Genomic DNA, 25,004 nt, shown 5'->3' with positions numbered 1-25,004 from the left:
AGTATGATGCAATTTAGAGGGTTACACTAAGATTTGATATGCACATAGTTGTGTCCTCTGAAGAGCCTTAAAAGTCTGGAAGGAAGGAAAGGATGATGGATGGGTTGGACAAGGGAATAAGGGATCAGGGCCAGAAATTGAGAATTGTAATCTTCGTACTTAAATAACAGCGAGGATATAGGGTTTTCAAGAAAGGCATTCTGCTGCAGACTTTCAGCTGTACCGATGTGTAATGTATTGTATTCAGTGATACCACAGCAAAGTTAATAAAACAAACTTCTGTGGAATGATGGGTTGTTGCAGGTCAAAGAGCAGCAAAGTTCTGAAGTCAGTTATATAGGATTGTTTTTATTTACATATCACATCACAAGTATTATTTCAAGAATTCATCACACTATTTGCAGCACACCCTCATTCAAGAATACATATTAGAAAATACTCTAGAATAGAGAAAACACTTTTTCTCATTAGTCTTTACAAATCCAGGCATGTTTCCCTGAATTAGTTGTATATATATTTCTTTATTTTCTACTATTTCTAGAGATCTCTGCCAAATTGTGAAGGCCACTTCTGTGGGTGTGGTCCTATTCTGAGAATATGATTCTGCCTTTGATCCCGCCTTCATTTACTTGCCAATATCCAATTGGCTGGGCGCTGGGCTGGGGTATGCAGAACTTATTTTCGGATTGGTCCAGCTTTCTGTCAATCAATGTCAAACGCTCTCTGCTCACTCAGTAGCCACGCCTCCTTACGCTGGCTACAGGCAGCGGTTCATTCCTGAGTGTAGTGCGGAGTGTTTCGCCGGGAGGGAAGAAACGCGTGTTCAGTTAATTTCTGCAGGCTTCTCTTGATGTAATTAGCCGCGACACTGCTGGAATAAAATTAAAAAAGGGTTTTTGTCGGTACTCGTGGTTGTACTTAAAAGTGGTGTGGCAAAAACGCTGACTTAAGGAGTTTTCACCTGGCTGCAGCAGCTGACTTATCAGTGTCTCCAGGAGAGGAGTCGCTCGACTGATATCAAAGGACAAACAGGCAGATGCTAACAAGTAGTTAGCAGCTCTGCGAGTTAGCCTGCCGCTAGCCAGCTCTCCATACTGCCACAGCAAGTCCCACCCTCCCCAAGTGCGTGGACGTCGTAAGAGGCTGCAGCTGTGAAGTCGACTGCTTTTTCCTCTCAACTTAGCCAGCATCGCTGTACAGCTGGCTGGGGAGCTAAACTAGCCTCAAAACGCTAGCTCGGCGACACACGTAACATTTATTGGCTTTAACGTTGGACCGGGTTTTAGTGTGGAGGTATACGGTTGATACACTGGCAAAGAGACTGGCTAAAAAGAAGAGACGAAATAAGAGAGAACAAGGAAGACACCAAGAAGGAGGGGACTGGCTAGTTTAGCCGGGGAGACAGATTCTCACGTAAGTGTCACACAGTAACGTTAGGTTAGTTTATAGCTTAACGTTGCTTGACATCATGCTGTGCTTGCATGGTAACGTTTATCCAGTCGGCCACTTATCTGTGGCTTAACTCCCTGCAGCCAGTGCGCCATATTATAGCGTGAGCTAACGGTAAAGGCTTCATTGAAGGTGGCAAGAAAGCTAATGCTCAATGCCTTTAACGTAAGACAACGATTGAAACACAGCCCATCTACGTTTGCTGTATTAATTGTTTGTTATCTAGGTTATATATGTAAGTATAGTTACATGTAGATCGAATAGGGCAGTAAACCAGTTGTCATGAACATTAGCCACATTAGCTGCTTTGCTAGCTAGTTCGAGCCGGCAACCCACCCAAGTTGACAGCTCAGTTTCTGTCAATGCCGAGTAGTAATATCGCTGAAACCCAGCGAATGTAGCTGTTTATCTCTTCCCCTTCTTGCAAATGTTGGTTTCATATCTGCTGGTGCAGCTGTGGGAACTGTGTGTTCTTGGCTCAACCCTAGATAAGTGGCCGCTCAGTGACAATGTCACAGCAACACTTCATGTACGTCATTACACTACCTTCATACATGCTAGTGCAGTATCTGTTCAGCTGTCAAACTTGATGGACATTATTTCAGTTATCAAGGCTGCTTCAATTCATTTCAGTTCCCCTGTAGAGCAGTCATCAGCCACTTAACATTCACAGGCCACACAGGGCACACTTTGTACCGCCATAGTAAAAGTCAGCGTTCAAAGCAACTATTAAGCAAGCCCTGGACTGTGATACAAGTAAGACTCTGTACCAAAACAAATTGACTAATTTTCTTTCCTTCTGCAGATAGATAGCATACGCCGCCACTGAGCCACACACAGCCATGAGTATTGAGATACCAGTGGGGTTGACAGAACTGCTGCAGGGGTACACTGTGGAGGTGCTGCGACAAAGACCCTCAGACTTGGTGGATTTTGCAGTACAGTACTTCACCCGTTTGCGGGAAACCAGAAGCCAGGATGGGGCCGGAGCTGGTGGCAAGATGGGGAAAGGAGTGATGTTTGATGGAGAGCCCATGCAAACAGAGTCCAACGGGGATGATGACGACGATGACGAGGATTCTGACTTTGAGCGTAAGTTTACATCTTGTTGTTATGATTTGTCACCTCTTACGTTGATACTGTCTGCATGAGTGACAGAATGAAAGGCAGCGTAAGTGTGTTTTGTGTCAGTGGAAGAAAAGGTGAAGCTAGAAGTGCTGTCACTGATGTAGTTGGAATCAATGTCATCTCCGCCTGAGAGACAGACGTATCCAAGTGTGTGAGGCCTGCCATACTTGCACCCAGAAAATCCCATTCCAATCAGCCGGAGCCCTTATCTGCCACTCATATAATCTAGGTTTCCATTCTCCTTGTCTGTCTGACTTTCATGATCTAAAATAGTACTTTATATCTTTGTGATTTGAACCACGAAGGCCTTAAATGGTCTAATTTGACTATAAATAGCTTTTCAAGGCAAATCATTTAATAAACTGTTGAATAAAAACGGTTTAAAAAGAGCAAATTGTGCCGTGACTACATAGACCTTGATAAAAGCTTTCCACTTTTTTCACTTAACTTAGTTAAAAGACATTTTTATGAAATTAGAATTCGACAATTGCCGCCAAAATGTTTTACCACTTTGTCAGCTTAAGTGGTATGTTGATACTTGAATGGTCCTTTTAACAGGATATGCTCTGAAAGTTAGATCCAAACTGAAAACAGAAATAAGCCCACATCACAACTTTATCAAAGTCACACTGGGTGATGCCTTCAGCAGAAGTCATGCCATGCCTCCCCTGTGTTTCTCACTCTGGCAGAAGATTCAAGTTGCTCCACAGCTCTGCTCTCCTGTGTGCTGCTGAGAGTAGCATGGCCTACATCGCATCAGTGTGCTGCGGAGCCGGGGGCTGTTACCTCGTGAATGGGGGTTCTGTTTCCTCAATGAGTTCCTCCATTGTGATGATCAGCTGTGATGATCAGGGAACTTATCTTACCTTCTTAAGTTCAATGATCTGCAAGTAACATTTCTAATCTAATGACAGAATTCAACAACGCTTTATGTGTTTGGAAGTCTTGCACAGTTTCTCTTCTAGTAGAATCATTGGCAGATACTGAAACACTGGTGAAGTGTAACATCTAGTTGCTGGGTTAAAAAACATTCATCAGATTTGTGTACAGCGACTTGGGCAGATTGGTTGAATCTTTAGTTCTAGTTTTACTATCTTGCATTTATAGCCTAATCATATTTATCATGCCCCATATGCACAGTGTTCATCTCTGCTAAAGCAATATTGGTCAAGTTTGGAGATTGATACATGCTGGCTAAGGCTAAGGGTAAAAAGGGGGATTACAGATTCTGTTTCAATGCTCACACAAGTGGGGTTTGGCTGCTGTCAAACAGCTGTGACCTCAGCTGAGGGAGCACTGTGTGTGTGCGTGCACCTGTTAATTCTGAGAGTGTATGTGTACGTGTGTGCGTGTGTGTTAAGGCAAACAGATGTGTTATGACTTGGTTTCACGCCCGTTCAAATTCCAGCCCTATGACGCAAAACAGCAATTCTCCTCAGTGTATCTTGATTAGCGATCGCTTGTTCAGCATTTTCTACACATCATCCAAGAAGGCAATAAAGGACAGTGGGGTGACATTGTTGAGTCTTCTGCCTCGATGCTGTGGGTCACACACATGACATCCATGACAGTAGATGATGAGGCGAGGCTTGTGTACACTCCCCCGGGGGTCTTCCATTTCTGATGGGAACAACACAGGCCTGTACGATGGAAGGCATCATGTGCTCCTGCCTGACTGCTGTTGTAGCCCATAGGTATAAAGAGTACTATAGTGCCTCTAGTTCAACAGCACATGCTCCAAAACAGTTCGGCCCTTTTGAAGAAGAGAAGAATAACTTTTTCCATTTAGGATTGCACTAGGGGTGTAATGGTTCACAAACATTTTGGTTCGGTAGGTACCTCGGTTTTTAGGTCACGGTTCGGTACGTTCTCGGTACAGCAGAAAAAATGATCACAAAACATGAAATATTTGTTGGGGGTTTTTAATTATTATTAAACTGTGAATAATGTATTCACTCAAATAAATACAAAATATAATAAAATAAACATTAAGGTGCAGCATTTCGTTGAACTGAAATAATCTGTATTTGCCACAACGCTAGGGACAGAGTTAGCAGATACAGCCCAGGTAACGCTTTGCTAACATGGCACTGAACTTTTAGCGAATCCTGGAGGCTTAAATGCTAGCGGGAGTTGGATTTGCACTTCAGTCTTTTTTCTTTTGTACCGGTGATATTCACGTTCGGGTGATGCCTTTTCAAATGAGTGTGCAAGTTTGATGTATTGCCAGCCGCGTAATCAATTTTAGTCGAACAATGCAGACAAACAGTTTGGTTCGGTCCACCTGTCGTTGTCCGTCATTCTTGTACGTAACTGCGAAACCAAAATGTTCCCAAACCGGACACTTCAATGATGCTGGAGGATTTTCGAGCTCAACTTTATTTACGTTCGCCATTTCGACAGTTCCCTAAATTACTGACTACATTTGAACGCATCCCTGTGACCAGCTCTCATAGTATGCCTCTCGTTTAATTAAATGACTTGGTCGCTCTATGACTCGTTGAAATTACACTGAACGCTGCATTCATGCAGCCCCGGAGCATGGGCTGCAGGAACATGCTACTCGAACGCTGCGACGCAGAACCTGAGATTACTTCCAATTTTTTTTTCACTTTCTCAATTTTTTACATTTAACGTTATATTCGTTTGGTACACTTCGGTACACACGTAAACCGAACCGAAGGGCCCATACCGAATATTTTCCCTAGATTGCACTGAAAACACTGAGGGTTATTATGGATATAGACACCAAAGTTACCTCTTGTAGCTTTGGGGGTGGCGTGGCCTTAAAAAAGTTGGTTTCTTGATTCAATAGCTTTGTTATGTCATGTGGAGTGTAAGGCAGTGTGTGTGCGTGAGGCTCAGGCGACGTTATATCGTGTACCATTTTCATTACAAAACAATTTCAGTTTGAGTTCAATGAGTTGTTCGGCCCTAATTTTAAACCTTGCTACTAACCAATCTACAGACAAAAATACATTTCAGCAGCAGGACCAGTTCAGCTAAAATACAAAGGATGAACCTTTAAAGGCAAGTTATAGTGATGTCATTCAGTTTAATGAGGTGACCTAGTACTTCAAGGCTTATTACTATGTGACTAAAACATGGCGGGTTACCTGGTCCGGTTATATTTAATATTATGTTTCAAATAAAACGTTGTCAGAATTTGAGTGTCAATATAGAGCCTCCTTCACTAAGGCCTGACTCTTAAACACACTTGAAAGGTTTACAAATATGTAAGTGTCTCATTTTCAAGCACTGGTTTGTTTTACAAAATGCTGCATTCCTCAGGCGATGACCTACTAAAGTTAGACCAAAGGCTCATTTTGTCCCGTTGATGAAGCGAAATCTGACCACTGTGAAACATTGTATTGAGCTTGACATAGAACAGCTCTCTGTATGGCAGAAGTCTTTGGACCTGGGATTAAGATGCAAGACTTTATTTGAAAATCTTGAGAGATTCACAATGATATGACAGGTTGTGTTATGTGGACATGATCTGTATCTGTTGTAAAAAATCTCTTTTGGTCTTTTTTTATTAGGCTACTTGCATATATACGAATCACCCGTGTGCTCTTAACCTTTCATTAGCTCTGCAGGAAATGGCTGTGCATGATTGTGTCGGCTAAACGCCTCAAATGTAAATGAGTTAGTTAGCTGCTAATACAATTCCCCTGGACAGGGCAGTATACTCCTAAAACACGACGTCCTATTTGACATGCTTTATCTTTTCCTTAGTCCTGCCGCCTTAATCCACAGCAGGATCACTACACAGGCCTAAGCTGCTTAACAAAAGGAGATATTGTTTTGGAAACACAAACTGTTGTGCCTTCATTATATCTTGTGGTGTTGGGGCACAGACTTTTAAGATACCCTTTCTGTGTGGAGAAATGGTAGGTTGCTGAAAAGTTTAGTTTAAGATGTAGTTTCACTTAAAAAGAATACTCCAGGAAAGGATCACCTGTTGTTTTTTGAAAGAGACTTACCTGTTAAATGGTGTCTTCCTCGGTATTCATTCAGTGGTAGATAAAGGAGAAAGGAGCAATAGAAAAGAGGTCTTCCTAATATGTGCATGTTTTCTTTTTCTTGGAGCTGGCCTGTCTAGTGTCCTTCTGGCAGTGCGTGCTAACTAAATGAAACAGGAGGGGGATGAATGGATGCTCTGTCACTGAAATAAGTGGGGCTTTTTATTAAAAGATGGATGGAGGGACAGATGTGTCCCAGTTATCATAATAGACATGATTAAATGTGTTTTTAAAAGAAAGACAGCTGGGATAAAGCAGATGCTATATTACAAAAAATGATGGAGAGAGCCTTTAAGAAGGAGAAAAATCCACTCTCAAAAGAATATAACGCAGCTAGCTAAATGACAAATCACCTGGATACATAAAGCGTAGCTCTTATTAATGCTCTGTCCATTCTGCTTTTTTTTACCAAATGTAAATGGGAAAACTTTCACTGTAAAGAATCTTGAACGTTGTGTTTAAAATGCTGTAACCTATAAGGGGGGAGTGTTTACTTCTTCAGGAAAAGCACGAGTCACTATTTTCTAAATCCTGCCTAGGTGTGTTGTGTTGATTATGTGAGCACTAGTATTTTGAAAGCAGAGATCACTCGTAACATCAATAGAAGCTGTAGATGGTTTTCCTTTCAGGGCAGCAACACTGTTGAACCAGTAAATGTGCATTTTCCCAGATAGTTGGTTTTCCTTTTTGAACTCTGTCTACAATTATGACGCAAGGCCTGTTGCTTGCTGAATACAACTAAAGCCTATACCTAAAACCTTCAAAGTGGCACATAGATGCCTTTTTTTTAAGCTGGGTGTCTGGAAACGTTTTTTAAAGTAAGTGTTGTTTACTAGGCTGAAGGCCTTACATAATCTGAAATGCATAACAAAGTGTGTTTAACACCTTACATTCAGGTGCTATGATTCTGAGGTTTAGACAGATTTCGTGTGCCAGGCGTTTTTTCCCATTTTATTTTTCAGCGGAAAACTACAAAAATAACTATAACAAATTGAAGTGTGACACGTTACCCCCTGAAGCACAATCCATTTCAGTGTTTTTTGTTTTTGTCACATTTGACCAACTTTGGCTTCGCTTTCCACTGCCGTGTTTGTGTCCTGCACCTCTATTGAAACAGCAGGAGTTGAAATGAGTTGACAATAATATGTAATGCAACTCATGTCTCAGCCAAGTTAATCATAACTTCCAAAGAATGCAGGATTTAATTATTGTAACCGGATCAGGTTAGTGCAAAAGGGTTTATTTTCAGTGCCATTTTTAATGAGAAATATAGAATAAAGTAATGCTGGTTCCATTTCCTGGGTAGTTTGTCAGATGTGGTCCATTCATGATAAGTGAAATATTAGAACATTCTTTATTAGTGTCTTGCTATGATACATTGTGTATTTCTGGTGATTTTGAAAGATACCTTGCTCTTTCCAACCTGCACACTCAGTGTAAAAGTGTGTGTGTGAAGACCACACAGTGTTTGTGTGTGCAGCAGACCAAGATGTTTCGTGCAGGTTTGGTTGTTGTTAAGGGTGGTACTTTATCTGGGGGCATGATCATACGTCACTTCTTTTAAGTTTTGTCTTTCATCAGTTTCTGTCTCCTCCTCTTTGCTGTTCTCTCTTGTTAATTTGACTTCCTTTCTGTCCCTCAATTCCCCCCCCCCCGTGAATCTCAAAAGTGCTTAATTTTAGATAAATAAAGTGTAGTAGCAGCTTGAGTTTCCCTTTTTCTTTGTTAACCGTTTCACATCATGACTTAACAGTTTCAGACGATTATAGAACAATATCAGTCTTTACACATCATAACAATTGAACAGTTTTAAAGTTTCTCTTTCTTTCTCTCTTATATTGCAGTCCCTTACTCAATTTTTTTTAATTCAGTGTGAGAATTGAGCAGGAGCTTGTCCTGCCAGGAGTTTGTAAATCTGGGCTGAAATGGCGTTAGGGCCATTCTCATACACACATGCAGGTGCTCATTGGTTAGCCTTGGTTCGCCTGCCCTGGAACAATATTAAGTTTGAATTTTGATCCTGGTGGACTGATCATATTTTTTGTGACCTCAGTTCTGACGAGAGGGAATGTTTGGTCAAACACTTTGTGTTTTGTCTCATAGTGGCGTTTTGGCACTTTTAATGAGCGCCACGGTCTCTAAACAAAGGGGACACACTGGTTCTGTGCTCCCAGTGGGCAGGATGAACATGAATGAGTCCGTCCACTCAAAGCTCTGTTCTCACTGTCCACTTTCCTCTTCTTGGAGAGCGCCATGTGTAATTACTTGTCTCTCCCTTTCTGCCGCTAACACGCCTGTTCACTCTCCTCTCCGTCTGTTGCCGACCTCTGCAATAGGCTGTGTGTGTGTGTGTGTGTGTGTGTGTGTGTGTGTGTGTGTGTGTGTGTGTGTGTGTGTGTGTGTGTGTGTGTGTGTGTGTGTGTGTGTGTGTGTGTGTGTGTGTGTGTGTGTGTGTGTGTGTGTGTGTGTGTGTGTGTGTGTGTGTGTGTGTGTGTGTGTGTGTGTGTGTGTGTGTGTGTGTGTGTGTGTGTGTTGCAACAGGTGACCTGATCAGCAGTGTGCTTTTAGCCTGCGGACAAATCTAATGCAGCCTAGCATCCCTACAGAGACCTGACTGACGGCGCTCAGTGGAAAAGCCCTCAGACGGATCATGTCTGACTGTTTTTTATTACACACCTGTCTGTCTGCCTGATTTGTCTTTTCATTTAAACCGTTATGTCTCTTACCTGAACCTGCTCTCTGTCTTGCGTGCTCTTCTTACATTGATCCCTTTCTTTGATTGCCATGAATGTCTTTTTTTACTCTACCTGTTGATCATCTTCTCTACATTTCTTATTTTCTTGATGTTTTTCTGTCAATCATTCCTTTTATAAAGCCAGTCTGCTGTCTCCGTCTTTGCCTTTCTTATCTTTTGAAGTCGCTCTCTTTGAATGTCTCTGTAGCCAGATTTCTCCACATTGCTTTGTACCTTTTTCTTCACCCATCTATTTTTCTTTTCTATATTTTTCTCTCAGAGCTTTCTACATCTACTTCAATTTTCTTTGTGTCCCTTTCTATATCACTGTATATATCGGTGAATAGAAAAAAAACACATTTGAAAACATGAACCGTGATGATGAGAGATACACTGGATGTTTCTCAATGTCGAGTACGCTTGCTTGGTAGCACATGTCTTCCGAGCGTCTTGCTTCTGAAGCGAGGCAAGAATACTTCCTGGCATTCGGAAAACGAAGGGTGGAACAGGCTAGCAAGTGTTCAGGTCAGGTGTGCGTCATATGAGAGGCTCCGCCTTACATTTTCCGCCACAGATTTGCGGAAATTGGTCCGTGCGCAAAGCATTGTGGGGATTTCAAAACCGGAGTCTACACATGTGCAGCCTCGACATTTCTCCAAACAAAGTATGCCGGGCTCGGTAGAATTCCAAGTATGCTGGACATTGGAACAGTACTTCGGCGGCACTCGATGACGTAGTATGCTTGAAATAGTGGCTCTGGAGCAGCTTTACTCGAGATTGAGAAACACCCCCTGTGTATTGTGCAAAAGAAAAGAAACAGTGCTACATTGCAGTATAAATGATTTTATAATTTCATAGGCCACAGTTCAAGGCACAAAGACACACTTTCATATCATGTGAAAATTAACCATTCAAAGTCTGTCATCCTGTAGCCGTCTTTATCTAATCTCCATGTAAGGCGACGTGTGTGTGTATCACTTGGACATTCGCGTGGTTGAAAGGAAATAAACAGAGCAGCGTGTTTGTTTGGCATTAGGGATCCTGTTAGAATGCCATAGTGGAAAGCTAGTCTTCCTGTGCAAAGAACAGACAAAAAAATGAAGGAACAAATTGGAAAAGGAACAATAACATGGCAATCATGTGAGAGAAGAGAAGACAGACGAGACACTGGCAGAGCAGGCTGTGGTACAATCTGGCTTGCCTTTAGTTAAGCATTGCCATTATTTGAACTGTGGTACTTCCTCATTCTCTGCCTTCAAGCTATCTTTAGTGGCACTGTAGAAAAATGAGGAGGGGGGGGGGGGGGGGGCGGCAGGTTGGCAGTAGGGCTGTCCCGAATACCATTTTTCGGCTCCGGTTATTCGGTAGTAATCAGCAGCGAATATTCGGTGCGGAGAGATTTGTATTTATTTTATTTTTTTTGTTGAGGGAATAAAGGTTTCATAACACGCTCCGAATCCGAGACACCTGACAACACGCTTTTAAGCAGAAGCGCAGTAAGAGCTAACTATTACGATTTATATTTATTTATTGTCTCAGTACTCTCAAACATTAAAACTAAATGTGTCCTCTGTAGGGTAACTGTAGGGTCTGCTGTATTGTTGAGGATGTTGATGGCTGGGATGCGTGGGGATGCACCTATGGACACAAGTTATTATTAGGCTGAGCTACTCAACTTTTAGCCATTGCCTTACGGCCCGTCTACACTACAGGCATCAAAAAATGCTTTCAACGCTTCGCCCATTCACTTGAATGGGGTGACGTAGAAGATTTTGAATCTTCGCCGAACTGCATTGTGGGGAGCATGGCATGGCTTTGCAAGCATCACGAGCATCTATCGGCATCAAAAGTTGAACAATCAGCCAATCAAATCCCGTTTATGCAAATCCCGCCAGTGCAAGCTGGGAGAGCCAGTTAATTTCCTCATATTCCAAACGAGATATTACGATAGCAAATCACCCGGTTCTTTACGACCAGAACTATTTACCGGGATACAAACCGGAGGAACCAGGCATGGAGGGAGGTGGCAGAGACAGTGGGTGAAACTGGTAGGTTTTTCGCCTGTTTGGAGAGTTTATATCCAGTTTACTTCGTTTTAACATTGCTATTGCTTTGTATGTCGGGGGCGGGAGATTCATGTGATTGGTTGTTGGTCGCGTTGCTCGCAAAAAATCGCCAAGCTTCACGGTACGTCTACACTACAGGCATCAAAAAATGCTTTCAACGCTTCGCCCATTCACTTGAATGGGGTGACGTAGAAGATTTTGAATCTTCGCCGAACTGCATTGTGGGGAGCATGGCATGGCTTTGCAAGCATCACGAGCATCTATCGGCATCAAAAGTTGAACAATGTTCAACTTTTGAGGCGCGATGCTTGGCATCAGCCAATCAAATTCCGTTTATGCAAATCCCGCCAGTGCAAGCTCAGCCAATCAAACCGCGTGCAAGCTGGGAGAGCCAGACCGCAGTTCATTTCCTCATATTCCAAACGAGATATTACGGTAGCAAATCACCCGGTTCTTTACGACCGGAACTATTTACCGGGATACAAACCGGAGGAACCAGGCATGGAGGGAGGTGGCAGAGACAGTGGGTGAAACTGATAGTTTTTTCGCCTGTTTGGAGAGTTTATATCCAGTTTACTTCGTTTTAACATTGCTATTGCTTTGTATGTCGGGGGTGGGAGATTCATGTGATTGGTTGCTCGCAAAAAATCGCCAAGCTTCAGACACGCCCAGCTTCAAGATTTTTTGATGCCTTTAGTGTAGACGGGCCGTTAGCCCCAGATGTTCCCACATTACTCTTATCATTTTCACTATTCGGATAAAATTAAAAAAACTAATATAAAAAAACTATTTGGTTGATTGCTTGCAACTATTTTCCAAGCAAAGTAAGTGCACGTTTTTATCATGTGTAACGTTACTGTTTGAACGGCGGATAAAGCAGCTTCATCATGGCAACTTGACAACAGCTAAGCTAGGCTACTACTTACAGCATCCAGGTGACTTTTCAGAGTTGTTGTGCCACCGTGGTAGGCCAGTTTCTTATTGCATATTTGGCACACTACCTTCTTCTTACCGTCGTCCAATTTAAAATGGTCCCACACAGCTGAAGTCTTCGGCATTTTGTGGGTGAAACGAGGTGAAGCGTGCTGTTTGCGTTCGTGACTGTGAGTGAACGCGATGTCAGGAGCACAGGCTGAGATTGTATATATTTCCGCATTTTAACAGTGCAATTCAAAAGTATAAATATAATATAAGAATATGGCAATTCGCCTTTATTAATAGCATACATTTAGAAAAAAAAACAAAAAAAAACAAATATCCGAATAATGAAATTGAAACCCGAATAGTTGGCCAACGAACGAATATTCGAATATTCGGGTACAGCCCTAGTTGGCAGGCCGTTTGCCAGTGACGGTACATCCTCCTCCGCTGCTCCTGTTTGGAGCTCCAACACACACCGGCTCTCTGGGTCACCATGTTGTCTGATCACCGCCTCCAAACATTTATGTAAATGTGTTAACCTCTTACTCCGAATCATCTCCATTAGAGAGGATGTGTTACGCTCCCCCCCCCTATTCATGCTGTTATTGTGATTTTACAAACCATGACAAAATCACCTCTCACCTTGGACTACTAGATGAGAACAACATGGACATGGGATTAAAGCCACATGTCCCTTTTTTTTTTTGGAGAGGATCACATCTCCTTTGTATTATTTCATTGATTTCCTTTACAGATAAAACATTACTGATGGGAATTGCAACTTTGAGTTTAAACAAGAGGCAGCAAGAGTTTTCCAGCAAAGCCTTGTGGTGATGTTTAATGAGGAACATTGCATGGCCGTGGCCCCACACTGACCCCTGTCCCTCTCTTTACAGAGAGGGGAGGAAGGGGAAAACACTGGGGGGACATTTCTGGGTGGGGGATGTGGTAAATAGAAGATGGCATGAAGGATCCCAGTGGAAGATGTAAACAAGTGTTTTAAAACTCATGATTATTACAACTCGTGAATAAGTGAGCTACTTTAAGGAGATCATTGTTACAAACATGCTTATTATGTTATATTATCAGCTGGAAAACGAACCCGCTACTGATGTAATGATACGGATACTGTAAGTATGCCTGTGTATGAATGTTTCCCTTGGGACAGAAGTGGGAGTGCACAGGGAAAGTAGAGAAAAGGGCATGGGATAGGATCTAACAGACTGAGGAGGGGGATGAGCTGGGCAGAGAGTGGACAAATAACAGGATGAGGATGTGGGAATCAGTCCACCGGCGATCAATGTTGTGTGACTGACTGTAAACGGGATTCAGGAGAGAGTTTGGGATCCTTAGTCCTTCCTGAGACTCAAACAGATGCTTTTCCCTTCAAGCTGCCATCTTTTGTAATGCAGATAATAAAGTTATATTAAGTCCACAAGTTACGCTAATATTCCAGCTTTAGCACAATTAGGACAATGCTTTAGCCAAAGTAAGAAAATATTAAGAATCATTGTCTGAACTGTGATTTTTGTGTTGGAGCTTTCACAGTGTTTTGCCACACATTCAGCAATATAACTGTCATGCAAAATGTTCCCTTGCCAAAACCAATCACTCTACATATCTTCCAGTGTTTTTTTCATAAAGCACTCTTTGTCTCCATTTGATTCTCCCCCAACATCACTGCAGTCATCCCAGGCAATGTAAATGTATTCAGTGATTTGATTAAAACAATAATCTGCCCTATACCCTGCTTTATCAGGCCACAGGATATTTTATTAAACAAAACAATGGTTGGTTACTTTAAATAGTGGCGAGAGTAGATCAACTTACCAGCCGCAGTTCTTGTTTGACAGCGTGTCCCAACCCAAGCAATGTGAGATAAGGGTGAATTGTCCGAGGGTTTTGGCTCTGGTTGGTTACCTAGCATCCATCTTTTATCATGTTCTACCCTACATGTGCACATGAAAAGCCAGTGAAAGCAGGTCACAGTAACACGCTCAATTTGTCCTCCACTATTGGGTTTGCTGCATGGGCCTTAACCATGGTCAGAGGGACTGAACAACAAAGCACACATCATGATTTTATCCCCATATTGTTCTCTGGCATGCACATTTAAATCATTAGAATGAATCTTTAGTTTTGGGCGGATGTAGCTTGGGCTATAGCCGTTGTTCGCCACTCGAGGGTCGGTGGTTCCGCCCTTTTAGTCAACATGTCGAAGTGTCCTTGGGCATGACACTGAACCCAACATTTCTCCCGATGGCATGGCCAACAGTGTGTGTGTGAGTGTTAATCACTCATGATGAGTATGTGGCAGTGTGAATTGTTGCGTCTGCCTCTGTATGAATATGTGTGAACGGGTGAATGCTGAGTAGAAAAACGCTTTATAAATGCAGTCCATTTATGTATCTGTCCTCAAGTATCACCCATTACTCTCTCCTCCTGTTTCCTATGAGCCTACTTTTTCGTTTTCTCTACCCCCCTTTCTCCCTCGCTCTGCATGTTTTATTCTCAAGGTACAGGCCCAATCTCATTAGACATGATGGCTTAGAGAGAAAGGGAGGTATAAGGGCAGTTTAGCAGAGCCGTCCTTGGCATGGTAAGAAAGAGTGAATGAACAAGAGGGATAAAGTGTTGAGAAAACATGAATGAGAAGAGTTTGAATGAGATAGAAACCATTAGGTTAGAGCCAACATGAAATGCCAGCCAAATGCAGTTAATGTTGGACTGGCTGATGGGTTCGTCTACCCTTTCATATACTTTTGCAGACATACTGTGGACATTGTTCAAAGGTATACCATATATAGTGTTCTTGTGAACTGTGGGCTGTTGATAATTGGAATTATTGTATCCCAACTGTTTACTTCAAAGAGAGTCATTCTGACAGACATGCCTTTACTTTGAGAGGTTGGTTGGAATTAGTCAAATCAGCAGGCACAGAGAAAAATAAACAGACGGTCGGGTTATCAATGACCCTCAGCAGCACAACATGACCTTGCATTGGATTTCTGTGAGGAAGAAAATATGTTTTTGATCTATTCAAAATCAGCACATGGGTTTATAGCTTCTTTTTTTTTTAGATACAAGATTAACTTGTGGTTTTTCCAAGTATGAGTCAGGATGGAGCAATGGCTTGCATGACAGTAACAATGGCCTGGAAATAATAATAATAATACATTTGATTTGTAAAGCACCTTTCATTGCTAAAAGCAATCCCAAGGTGCTACAGGAGGCATACTAGAACAAACAAAAGAAACAAGTTTAATCAAAGGCTTTTTTTAAAAGAAAGGTTTTTAGGCCTTTCTTGAAGGCGTCAGTGGTCTGTGGAGTCCTCAGGTGGTCTGGGAAGAAATTCTACAGGTGAGGAGCAGCTGCACAGAAAGCCCGATCCCCCATTGTGCGGAGTTTGGTCCTCGGCGAGCGAAGCAGATGGTTTGTTGTGGAACGGAGGCTGCGTGTGGAGGTTTGTGATGCGAGTAGTTCTTTGAGGTATGAAGGAGCGTTCCCGTGGATGCATTGATGGGTCAGTAGTGCAATCTTGTATTTGATCCTGAATGAGACAGGAAGCCAGTGGAGGGAAAATGTGTCTTCTACATTTTTGAAGATGTAGGCTGATTTAGATTCTTTAAAAATAATGTTCAACATGTAAAGTATGTGACTGTGCATTACACACTGTCCTCACTTAGTCAGAGTGGCTTGAGACCTAGCAGAGAAATGAACTTTTGTTCTCTAAACACATGTGGTCACAGGTAAATACCAAACGGTTTCCCAGCCTCCAGATAAAACAAGTCATAGAAAAAGCATGATGGTTGGTTTTGTGCCAAACTATCTGTTAGAGCAGCCAGCTGAACAGACAAAGACCAGCGTGTGGTTGCATCACACCCTGCCCCAGACATCATTCTGACTCAGCTCAACAGTCCAGCGATTATGTGAAATGGGTTATCTTTTATACATTCTGCACTGTAGCTGTTATGTCTTGGTTGCCTTTCCATATCACGACACCTACCTAAACACTCAGTTAGTCATATGAAAGATCAGTAACTTCAGTAACAACTACTGTTGGACCCCAGGACCTTACAGCTAAATAACAAATCTTCTAAGATAACGATCCATTGGGAGGCTTTTTAATACTGCGTACTGAATAGTGGGTTTCAACAGTGTCCTAAACAGCCACAGTCATGGTCACCATAGAAACCACTGGCCTTGAAACTGCTCTCGCTGTTGTAGGTGACGGGCAGCGGCCTCGTATAATCATTCAGATATTCAGATAAAGAAAGTCGGAGGTCAGTATTAGTACACAGCCCCCCTCTCTTAAACAAGTATCATTATCAGTATATTTGTATAGCCTTCATATGACACACATTATCTATTCATAGTTGTACATTGAATAAACACCTTACTTCCTAGCATGCTTTACTTAAACCATTATTAACCTGTTAAGCTGGCTTTTTTTTCACGAAACTGTGTCTCAGGGCTTCTTAAAATGTAATAAACTATGAATGTGTCATACTCACTTAAAGAGCAACTTCCAGGTTAAAGAAACCTGTGAATAAATGTGTAGGAAAATGATGAATACACTAGATTTTCAAAAAAATATACAGAAATATACACTACAGTGACATCTGGCGTCGTTTTTGTAAGAAATGTTCACTTCCGCATAAAAAAGCCTCGGCACGTGACCTCCCGCATGTGACGTAACACGGGGGACACAAGGGGGAGAGTGGCCGGTGTAACGTATTAATAAACATGGATCCCAATGCTAGTTTCGACACAGAAGACACAGAAGAAGTTGAACATGAATATTCGAATGCATATGACGGACCACAACCTTATAATTATGAGCCTGCTAGGCGTCCAAAAGACCAGGAGCAGCCAAGGATTAGAAGAAATAACGGCCATCGGAGAGAAATTGAGCTGTGGTGTGAGGAGAACCAGTGGAGAACTGGGCAGCTATCTTGGTGAGTGACCGGCGTTACTGTAGCTACAGAATGTTAGCTAACGTCACATCACAACATTGTAAAGTTAGCTATCATATATCAGGCTATAACTAAAGTAGCATTGATAATATAGTAACGTTACTGGCAGGACTGTTGATACTGATCCATAACAGAAACTAATGCGTAAGTATCAGCCGTATCTCGCGTTACCTAATGCAACTCCACACTACGGTGCTGTGTACCGGAGGAGAGACGCAAGATACGGCTGATACTTGACGATCTGGCGAAGAAAGGTTGTGGAGCCTCCGTTGATATGTCGTTGTAAATGGCTTGATGGAAAGCAGGTGTGTAGTCGGGGAGGGTGCACAGCTGATTGCAGCAGGTGAGTGGAGGTTGAGCCGGGAGCCAGGAGTGACAGCCACCACGCACACACAAACAACACAGACAGGGGGAAACAAACAAACAAACACAAAGGAGACGGCTGGAGCAGTACAGCCACCACAGCGTTACCTAATGCAACTCCACACTATGTCTTACGGTGCCGTGTACCGGAGGGGAGAGAGAGAGAGAGAGCAGCGAAGGGGGGGGGGGGGAAGAGAGAAGTAATACGGTTTCCTGATAAAGCTGTGGAGAGTATGTGCTGCAGGGAGGTGGATGCACAACGCACCCAGGAACGAACGCTAGCTCCGGTCCTTTTTACTGTGGACTCGATGTCCTGACAGGCTGGTATTTGTGCAATCTGCACAAACACAATACTGCACCATGATTACAAATGGTGAAATACAATGTAAGACTACCGAAAAATACCAGCTCCTTAAAACACAACCGCTCAACTCAACTACTAACTATACCCGCGGTCAGAGAGCGGAGATGTGTCCCCTGTGTGATGTAATATGACGCGTTTGACGTATGACCTTAAAAAAAAGCCGTTTTTAAGAGCAGAGCTCAAAATTGCTCCTTTCCCTCTGAATTCCTGCCCTTATGTCTTGTAAAACATATCAAATCCTGCATTCACTTTTTTAATTGTAATTTTCAAGCAAGTTTAAGCATAAATGTAGAAAAAATAAAAACCTGCAAGATGCTCTTTAACGGAAAGAAACTAAGCTAACTGACCGTATGAATTTTTTTTACCGAAACAAAACACAAGTCTCACAAGAAGTGCTAAATGAGCTCTGAGCAAAAAATTTTTAACGCACTTAGCACAGAACTCTAGGTATAAATCGATAGATATACTTATCGGATCTGCACAAACAAGCTTTGCTAGCAAGCTGAGATTCCACAGATTCGAGAAATACAAGTATCATCACTGAGCGATCTGAACTCGCGACAGGCAACACCAGACAACACACTACGTAGCTTTAGGTAGCAAAAAACTGAGATATGCTCACCTTTTTGCTGTTATTCTGATCAAAAGTTGTGTTCAATGGCATTAAAACGAGAAAAACGCGGCTGAAGGTTGATCCATAGGTTAATCCAATGTGTCTGTCACTTTGAAAAAATTATTGATAATCCATAACCCCATTTTTAAGTCAAAAACTGAGTTTTCATATTAGCTGCTAATAATAGCTTCCAGAGTGTATGACAGCTTCCTGTTTTGGGTATTCTGGCTACTTGTCACTCTCACTCCTTATTTGGTAACGTGTAGGGATGTAACAATACCAAAAACTCACGGTACGATAATATTGCGATAAAAAGTCCACGGTACGATATTTATCGCGATATTGAAAATAAAGGAAAAAAATGTGAATTTCTTTTTTTTTCTACTTTAATTTTTTTCTTTTATTAAATAATAAATCTGATTTGTACAGCATTTTAGTAGGATAGTAGTATTTTAAAGTGCCAACAATATAATAATCAGACCCTGCAATAGAATAAATCAAGTTTCACTTTAGTTTTTCAAGTAACTCTAACTCACTCACTCAGCATCATCAAGGTTATCTTTTAGGAATATGAGCATGTCCACATTTCCAGGTAGAAGGGATGTTTGGGCGTTTACAATATCCCCTGCTGTGGAAAAAACTCTCTCGCTTGGTACTGATGTTGCTTGGACAGAGAGATATGCTTTGGCCATGGGTGACAGCAGTGGGTAAAACTGTGCATTGTCTCTGCACCACTTCAAAAACAAGTTTTTGCCAAGAAGGTGAGGCCTATTGACAGGGCGAGATACAAATATACTGTTGGTACAGGGCTCGACATTAAGGACTGCCCGATGGCCCGGGGCCATCTAGTATTTAGCTCGGGCCATGAAACCTCACCTGCTGGTTGCCCGATCGGGCAATCTATTATACCAGTATCATGCAGCTCGCGGATCCAGTAATGAGTGACCCGACAGTAAAACTAAACATATCTATAACTAGTTTAGGTAGTTTGAGAGGTAATTAAAATAGCTACGTGTGATATTCTAAACTGAAGTGTGTGTTTTGTTCCGCTCACCGCTGCATGTGATCATGCAGAGCTGCGTGTCGACTCGTCAGCAGCAGCTGATCTCTCTCTCCCGTCAGATTAGATTTCACTCGCGTTTATGTCCATATCGATAAGATCCAGCTAGTTTTAGCTAATGATATGACTACCTGCTTATTAAAAGACACCGTGACCTAAACAATAAGTGTCGCTATGCAACTGGGTGAGGCCACAAAGTATAGCGCAGCATTATGCATTTATTTACATGCCCACCGGAACCCCGAAGCATTAGCAACAGATCAACGCACAATCAACCCATACAGCACATCACTTTCTCCACATTAAGTGTTACACATTAGAATTGACTACTATTGTCTGTCACATACTCTTCTTGTCTGTCACATAAGTGGCGCAACTGAAGCGGTATTGCGCTAAAGGGAAATTATTTTGACCGGACATTTTGACCAAAGAAATGTAGATTTGCTTGCTAACGGGAACTCTGACGTCGCCATTGTGTGTGCTTCGCGGATGCACTCGGCTGCTCGGGTCTGCTCGGTCAGATTCCGGATGAGGAGGCATTCCTTCGACCAACTTACAGTAGATAACATTACAAACATTTTTAACAGGGGCCATAATAGCTTAAATAATGTTTGTTTTGGCAGTTACAACTGCATGTAATGTTTTCTACTTTTTTACATCTGGGAAGGCATTTGCCTTCAACAGATGGAAAGTTTCTTGACCAACACCTGAAGTATTTATTATAGCTATGCAGGGCATGCAAGCGAGCAAACACAAACAAGTGAAATGAAGAATACAATTGAAATTGTAATATTGTGGTGGTTCATCTTATAATTCAGTCTAGAGAATGCACCAGACAGCATCTAAGACCTGTAAAACTCTAAATTGTCTAGGGGGAGGCCCCCCAAACCCTTCGTGCGTCATTTCGTCCGCGCGCATTTTTCAGGGCAATCTCTATTGGGCTCAGGGCCATCTGCAAATTAGCTTAGATGGCCCATAGGGCCATCTCCCAAAATCCTTAATGTCATGCACTGTGGTAGTTGTCAATGTCTCCAGGTATGTACATGTAGCCCTGTAAATACGATGTCCTTTTGAGTTATCTGTTGTTTTATGTACATGTTGTAACCTACTTGCTGCCATGTTTGACAGGTCTCCCTTGAAAAAGAGATCGATGATCTCAATGGGACCATCTGGTTAAATAACAGTGTATGACATTAAGGATTTTGGGCCCTGTGGGCCATCTAAGCTAATTTACAGATGGCCCTGAGCCCAATAGAGATTGCCCTGAAAAATGCGCGCGGACGAAATGGCACGAAGGGTTTGGGGGGCCTCCCCCTAGAACATTTAGATTTTTCCAGGTCTTACTGTTGATGCTGTCTGGTGGATTCTCTAGACTGAATTGTAAGATGAACCACCACAATATTATATTGTACAATTTCAATTGTATTCTTCATTTCACTTGTTTGTTTGCTCTTGTTTGCTCGCTTGCATGCCTTGCATAGCTATAAGAAATACTTCAGTTGTTGGTCAAGACACTTTCCATCTGATGAAGGCAAATGCCTTCCCAGATGTAAAAAAGTAGAAAACATTACATTCAGTTATAACTGCCAAAACAAACATTATTTACACTATTATGGCCCCTGTTAAAAATATTTGTAATGTTATCTACTAGGGATGTAACGATACCAAAAACTCACGGTACGATAATATCGCGATAACAAGTCCACGGTACGGTATTTATCGCGATATTGAATAATAAAGGGAAGAAAAAAAATCAGAATTTCTTTTCTTCAATAAAACATTTTTTTACTTGGAAAATGTTCTTTTATTACATAATAAATCTGATTTTTACAGCATTTTTGTAGGATAGCAGTATTTTAAAGTATCAAAAACAAAGTGACAGTAACAGACTGGAACAAGAAAACCAGTGTTTTTTTACCTACTAGTACTACCAAACAAAGTAAGCATTTTCTTTATGCCACTGCATCTCACAAATAAACAAGGACATTTAATAATCAGACCCTGCAATAAAATAAATCAAGTTTCACTTTAGTTTTTCAAGTAACTCAACTCCAACTCACTAGTCACTCACTCAGCATCATCAGACAGGTTTTTAGGAATATGAGAATGTCCACATTTCCAGGTATTTATAAGCTGGGATGTTTGGGCATTTACAATATCCCCTGCTCTGGAAAAAACTCTGTCGCTTGGTACTGATGTTGCTGGGACAGCAGTGGTCGCGTTAACCGAATATTTTATTTAACAATGACGGAAAAATCTGAAAGCAGTCTGATTTTGACAGATTAGAACAAACTCGGAACAGCGCCAACGTTTCCCCGCAGCCAGGCTCTGGTGTTATGCCGTGTTATGCATGCCCTCCAAAAGGAAATGATATAGTTTCCAAACCGTACTTTGCCGTACAGATCAATACATGTCTGGGAGGTCTTGCTTTACGCTGTGCGCGTCCCGCGAGGTGCATGCACACACGGCATAACACCGCCCCCCCCCCCCCCGTTGACAGTTCACGAGCATGCTCTATCGTGAACTTTTCAGACCCGACGGGTAATTATGGGATTATGACGGATATTTTACGATCCTGTCTGTCGAAATGACGGACAGCGAAAAAGTCTAACGCCAGGCTTATTGACATGGCGAGATATAAATATATGGTTGATACTTGTCAATGTCTCTAGGTGTGTAAATGTAGCCCTGTAAATACGATGTCCTTTTGTGTTATCTGTTGTTTTATTTTCATGTTGTAACCTACTTGCTGCCATGTTAGAGAGGTCTCTCTTGAAAAAGAGATCGATGATCTCAATGGGACCACCTGGTTAAATAAAGGTTTAAAAAAAAAAAAAGATCGCGGTAGATTTTGTCAGTCTCACGACGGTATTGGGAAGTTTATTTACCGCGATATTTGGTATATCGTTACATCCCTATTATCTACTGTAAGTTGGTCGAATGAATGCTTCCTCATCCGGAAGCTGACCGAGCAGACCCGAGCAGCAGTCGAGAGGAGCCGAGCGCATCCGCGAAGCACACAACATGGTGACGTCGGAGTTCCCGTTAGCCGGCAAATCTAAATCTCTTCGGTTAAAAATAATTTCCCTTTAGCGCAATACCGCTTCAGTTGCGCCACTTATGTGACAGACAAGAAGAATATGTGACAGACAATAATAGTAAATTCTAATGTCAAACACGTAATGTGGAGAAAGAGATGTCCTTTATGGGTTGATTGTGCGTTGATCTGTTGGTAATGCCTCGGGGCTCCGGTGGGCATGTAAACAAATGCATAATGCTGCGCTATACTTTGTGGCCTCACCCGGTTGCATAGCGACACTTATTGTTTAGGTGTCTTTTAATAAGCAGGTAGTCCTATCATTAGCTAGAACTAGCTGGATCTGATCGATATGGACATAAACGCGAGTGAAGTCTAATCTGACGGGAGAGAGAGATCAGCTCCTGCTGCTGACGAGTCGACACGCAGCTTTGCATGATCACATGCAGCGGTGAGCGGACAAAACACACACTTCAGGTTAGAATATCACTCGTAGCTATTTTAATTACCTCTCAAACTACCTAAACTAGTTATAGATATGTTTAGTTTTACTTTCGGGTCACTCATTACTGGATCCGCGAGCTGCATGATACTGGCATAATAGATTGCCCGATCGGGCAACCAGCAGGTGAGGCTTCATTGCCCCAGCTAAATACTAGATGGCCCGGGCCATTGGGCAGTCCTTAATGTCGAGCCCTGAATAAAGTTTTTTTTTTTAAATCGCGGTAGATTTTGTCAGTCTCACGACGGTATTGAGACATTTATTTACCGCGATATTCGACATATCGTTACATCCCTAGTAACGTGTGTGTGTATGTGGAACTTCCCCTCGATCCCATTGGCTCTAACGGTTAGAAAGAGATGTCAATAATCAAAATCGACCAAGGGTGGTCTACTATCCCATCATTCAAGGGTGGTTTTCACTATAAGTAATGTTTTTCTTTTGGACGGACACAATCATTTACATTTTTTACTATGTTCAATCTGAATTTACTTTAAAATAAAACAAATCTATATTGATTCTGACTTTTCTATATCCAACTCACAGGTTTATCATTGCTTTGAGAAAAAAGATTATTAATTTACCCCTTTTAGAAGTGAAATTATGGTCATTTGTTCAGGGAATGTCATTTTCGAGTCTGAGACCTGGAAAACAGGCTCAGGGCTTAACAGGTTAAGATGGTGGCATATATAGTCCGATTGAATGAAGAATGCATTCTTAGTTTAAATGGCTCAGCAAGCAGTACCCATTGGCTCCCAATGAAATGGTATCTCATTTAATGACCCATCTCTAAACACAGGCTTGAGAATGTGGAGGTTTGAGTTCTTTTGTGACTCTAAATGGTCACGTAACGACAGACCAGATTGGGCCTGTTTATGTTACACCCCAGTGGTTTGATGAGGACATGTTGCACTCTCCTACCCGCAGGCCGGCCACTAAGGTTTTCCGTCAGTTAGATGTTTTACCACCACATAGGACTTCTGGATGGGGGGCAGATATTGTCCCATGCTTGTGTTTTAATGTCTTAAAGATTGTGGCTTGTGCAGATTTGAATGCTTTCACCCTGGGAACCAAATTGAGCATCATCCTGTGGATATGAAAATATATTACTGTGCTTGTCATGTGGAGATTTCACACTTAAGACCAGATGTTGGGGCATTCAAATATTAATGTCTTCCAGCTTGCCTCTGCCACACACAGGATTAGCCACCTCCCAGGCTACTGAGATAACACTGGTCCATGAAATGTCCCCAGGGTTTCATCTCTGCAACGGTGTCACAACCCCAAAATAATTAAAGGCCAAGCGCTTGTGGGTTTTCCTTAGGGCAATATGTTTTAATGAAACTCGCTCCCGGGGTTGGAGACTATAAACTTTTAGTTGTGTCTGAGATTTAAAATGTTGCTGCTGCTAGGATCATAAACTCTATCATAGATAAGGTCAGAAAAAAAATTCCAGTCATCCACATTCTGCAACGTCACTTCATTCAAGTGACGCACGACATTGATCAGGTCCTGCAGGTTTATAATCATACAGGCTGGCAATAATAAAAGGTGCACTCTGTGAACATAGTCTTAATAAATGTCATCAAGGGTAAATGCTACACATACTAGACTAAATGGCTCAACCGATTGAAGGTATTGTCAGTATATTTCTATGTGTCCTTTAGCAGTGGTGAAAGTTCACATGACACTGTGCAATAGCTTTGATGATAGCACAAGTGATAATGAGTTACAGTATGACCAGTGCCTGCTTGTTCTCTCTCTCT

At 42.0% G+C, this 25,004-nt stretch overlaps 1 protein-coding gene across 4 annotated transcripts in view; it reads left to right on the top strand.

Annotated features, from left to right (window-relative positions):
• Positions 1–740: 740 nt before the first annotated feature.
• prkar2aa (protein kinase, cAMP-dependent, regulatory, type II, alpha A) overlaps positions 741–25,004 on the top strand; it is a 56,120-nt gene continuing 31,856 nt past the window's right edge. Inside the window, exons 1-2 of one of the 4 annotated variants that reach the window (XM_079676025.1) lie at positions 741–1,413; positions 2,255–2,541. In XM_079676025.1, the coding sequence (XP_079532151.1) occupies positions 2,292–2,541 (250 nt within the window). In that variant the 5' untranslated portion in view covers positions 741–1,413; positions 2,255–2,291. The remainder of the gene's footprint in view (positions 1,414–2,254; positions 2,542–25,004) is intronic. The other 3 variants (XM_079676023.1, XM_079676022.1, XM_079676024.1) reach the window with 3 other exon arrangements.

The sequence above is a fragment of the Notothenia rossii genome (genome assembly GCF_949606895.1).
Source record: "Notothenia rossii genome assembly, chromosome: 4".
NCBI classification, from domain to species: Eukaryota; Metazoa; Chordata; class Actinopteri; order Perciformes; family Nototheniidae; genus Notothenia; species Notothenia rossii.
This window is presented reverse-complemented; position numbering and strand designations above follow the sequence as displayed.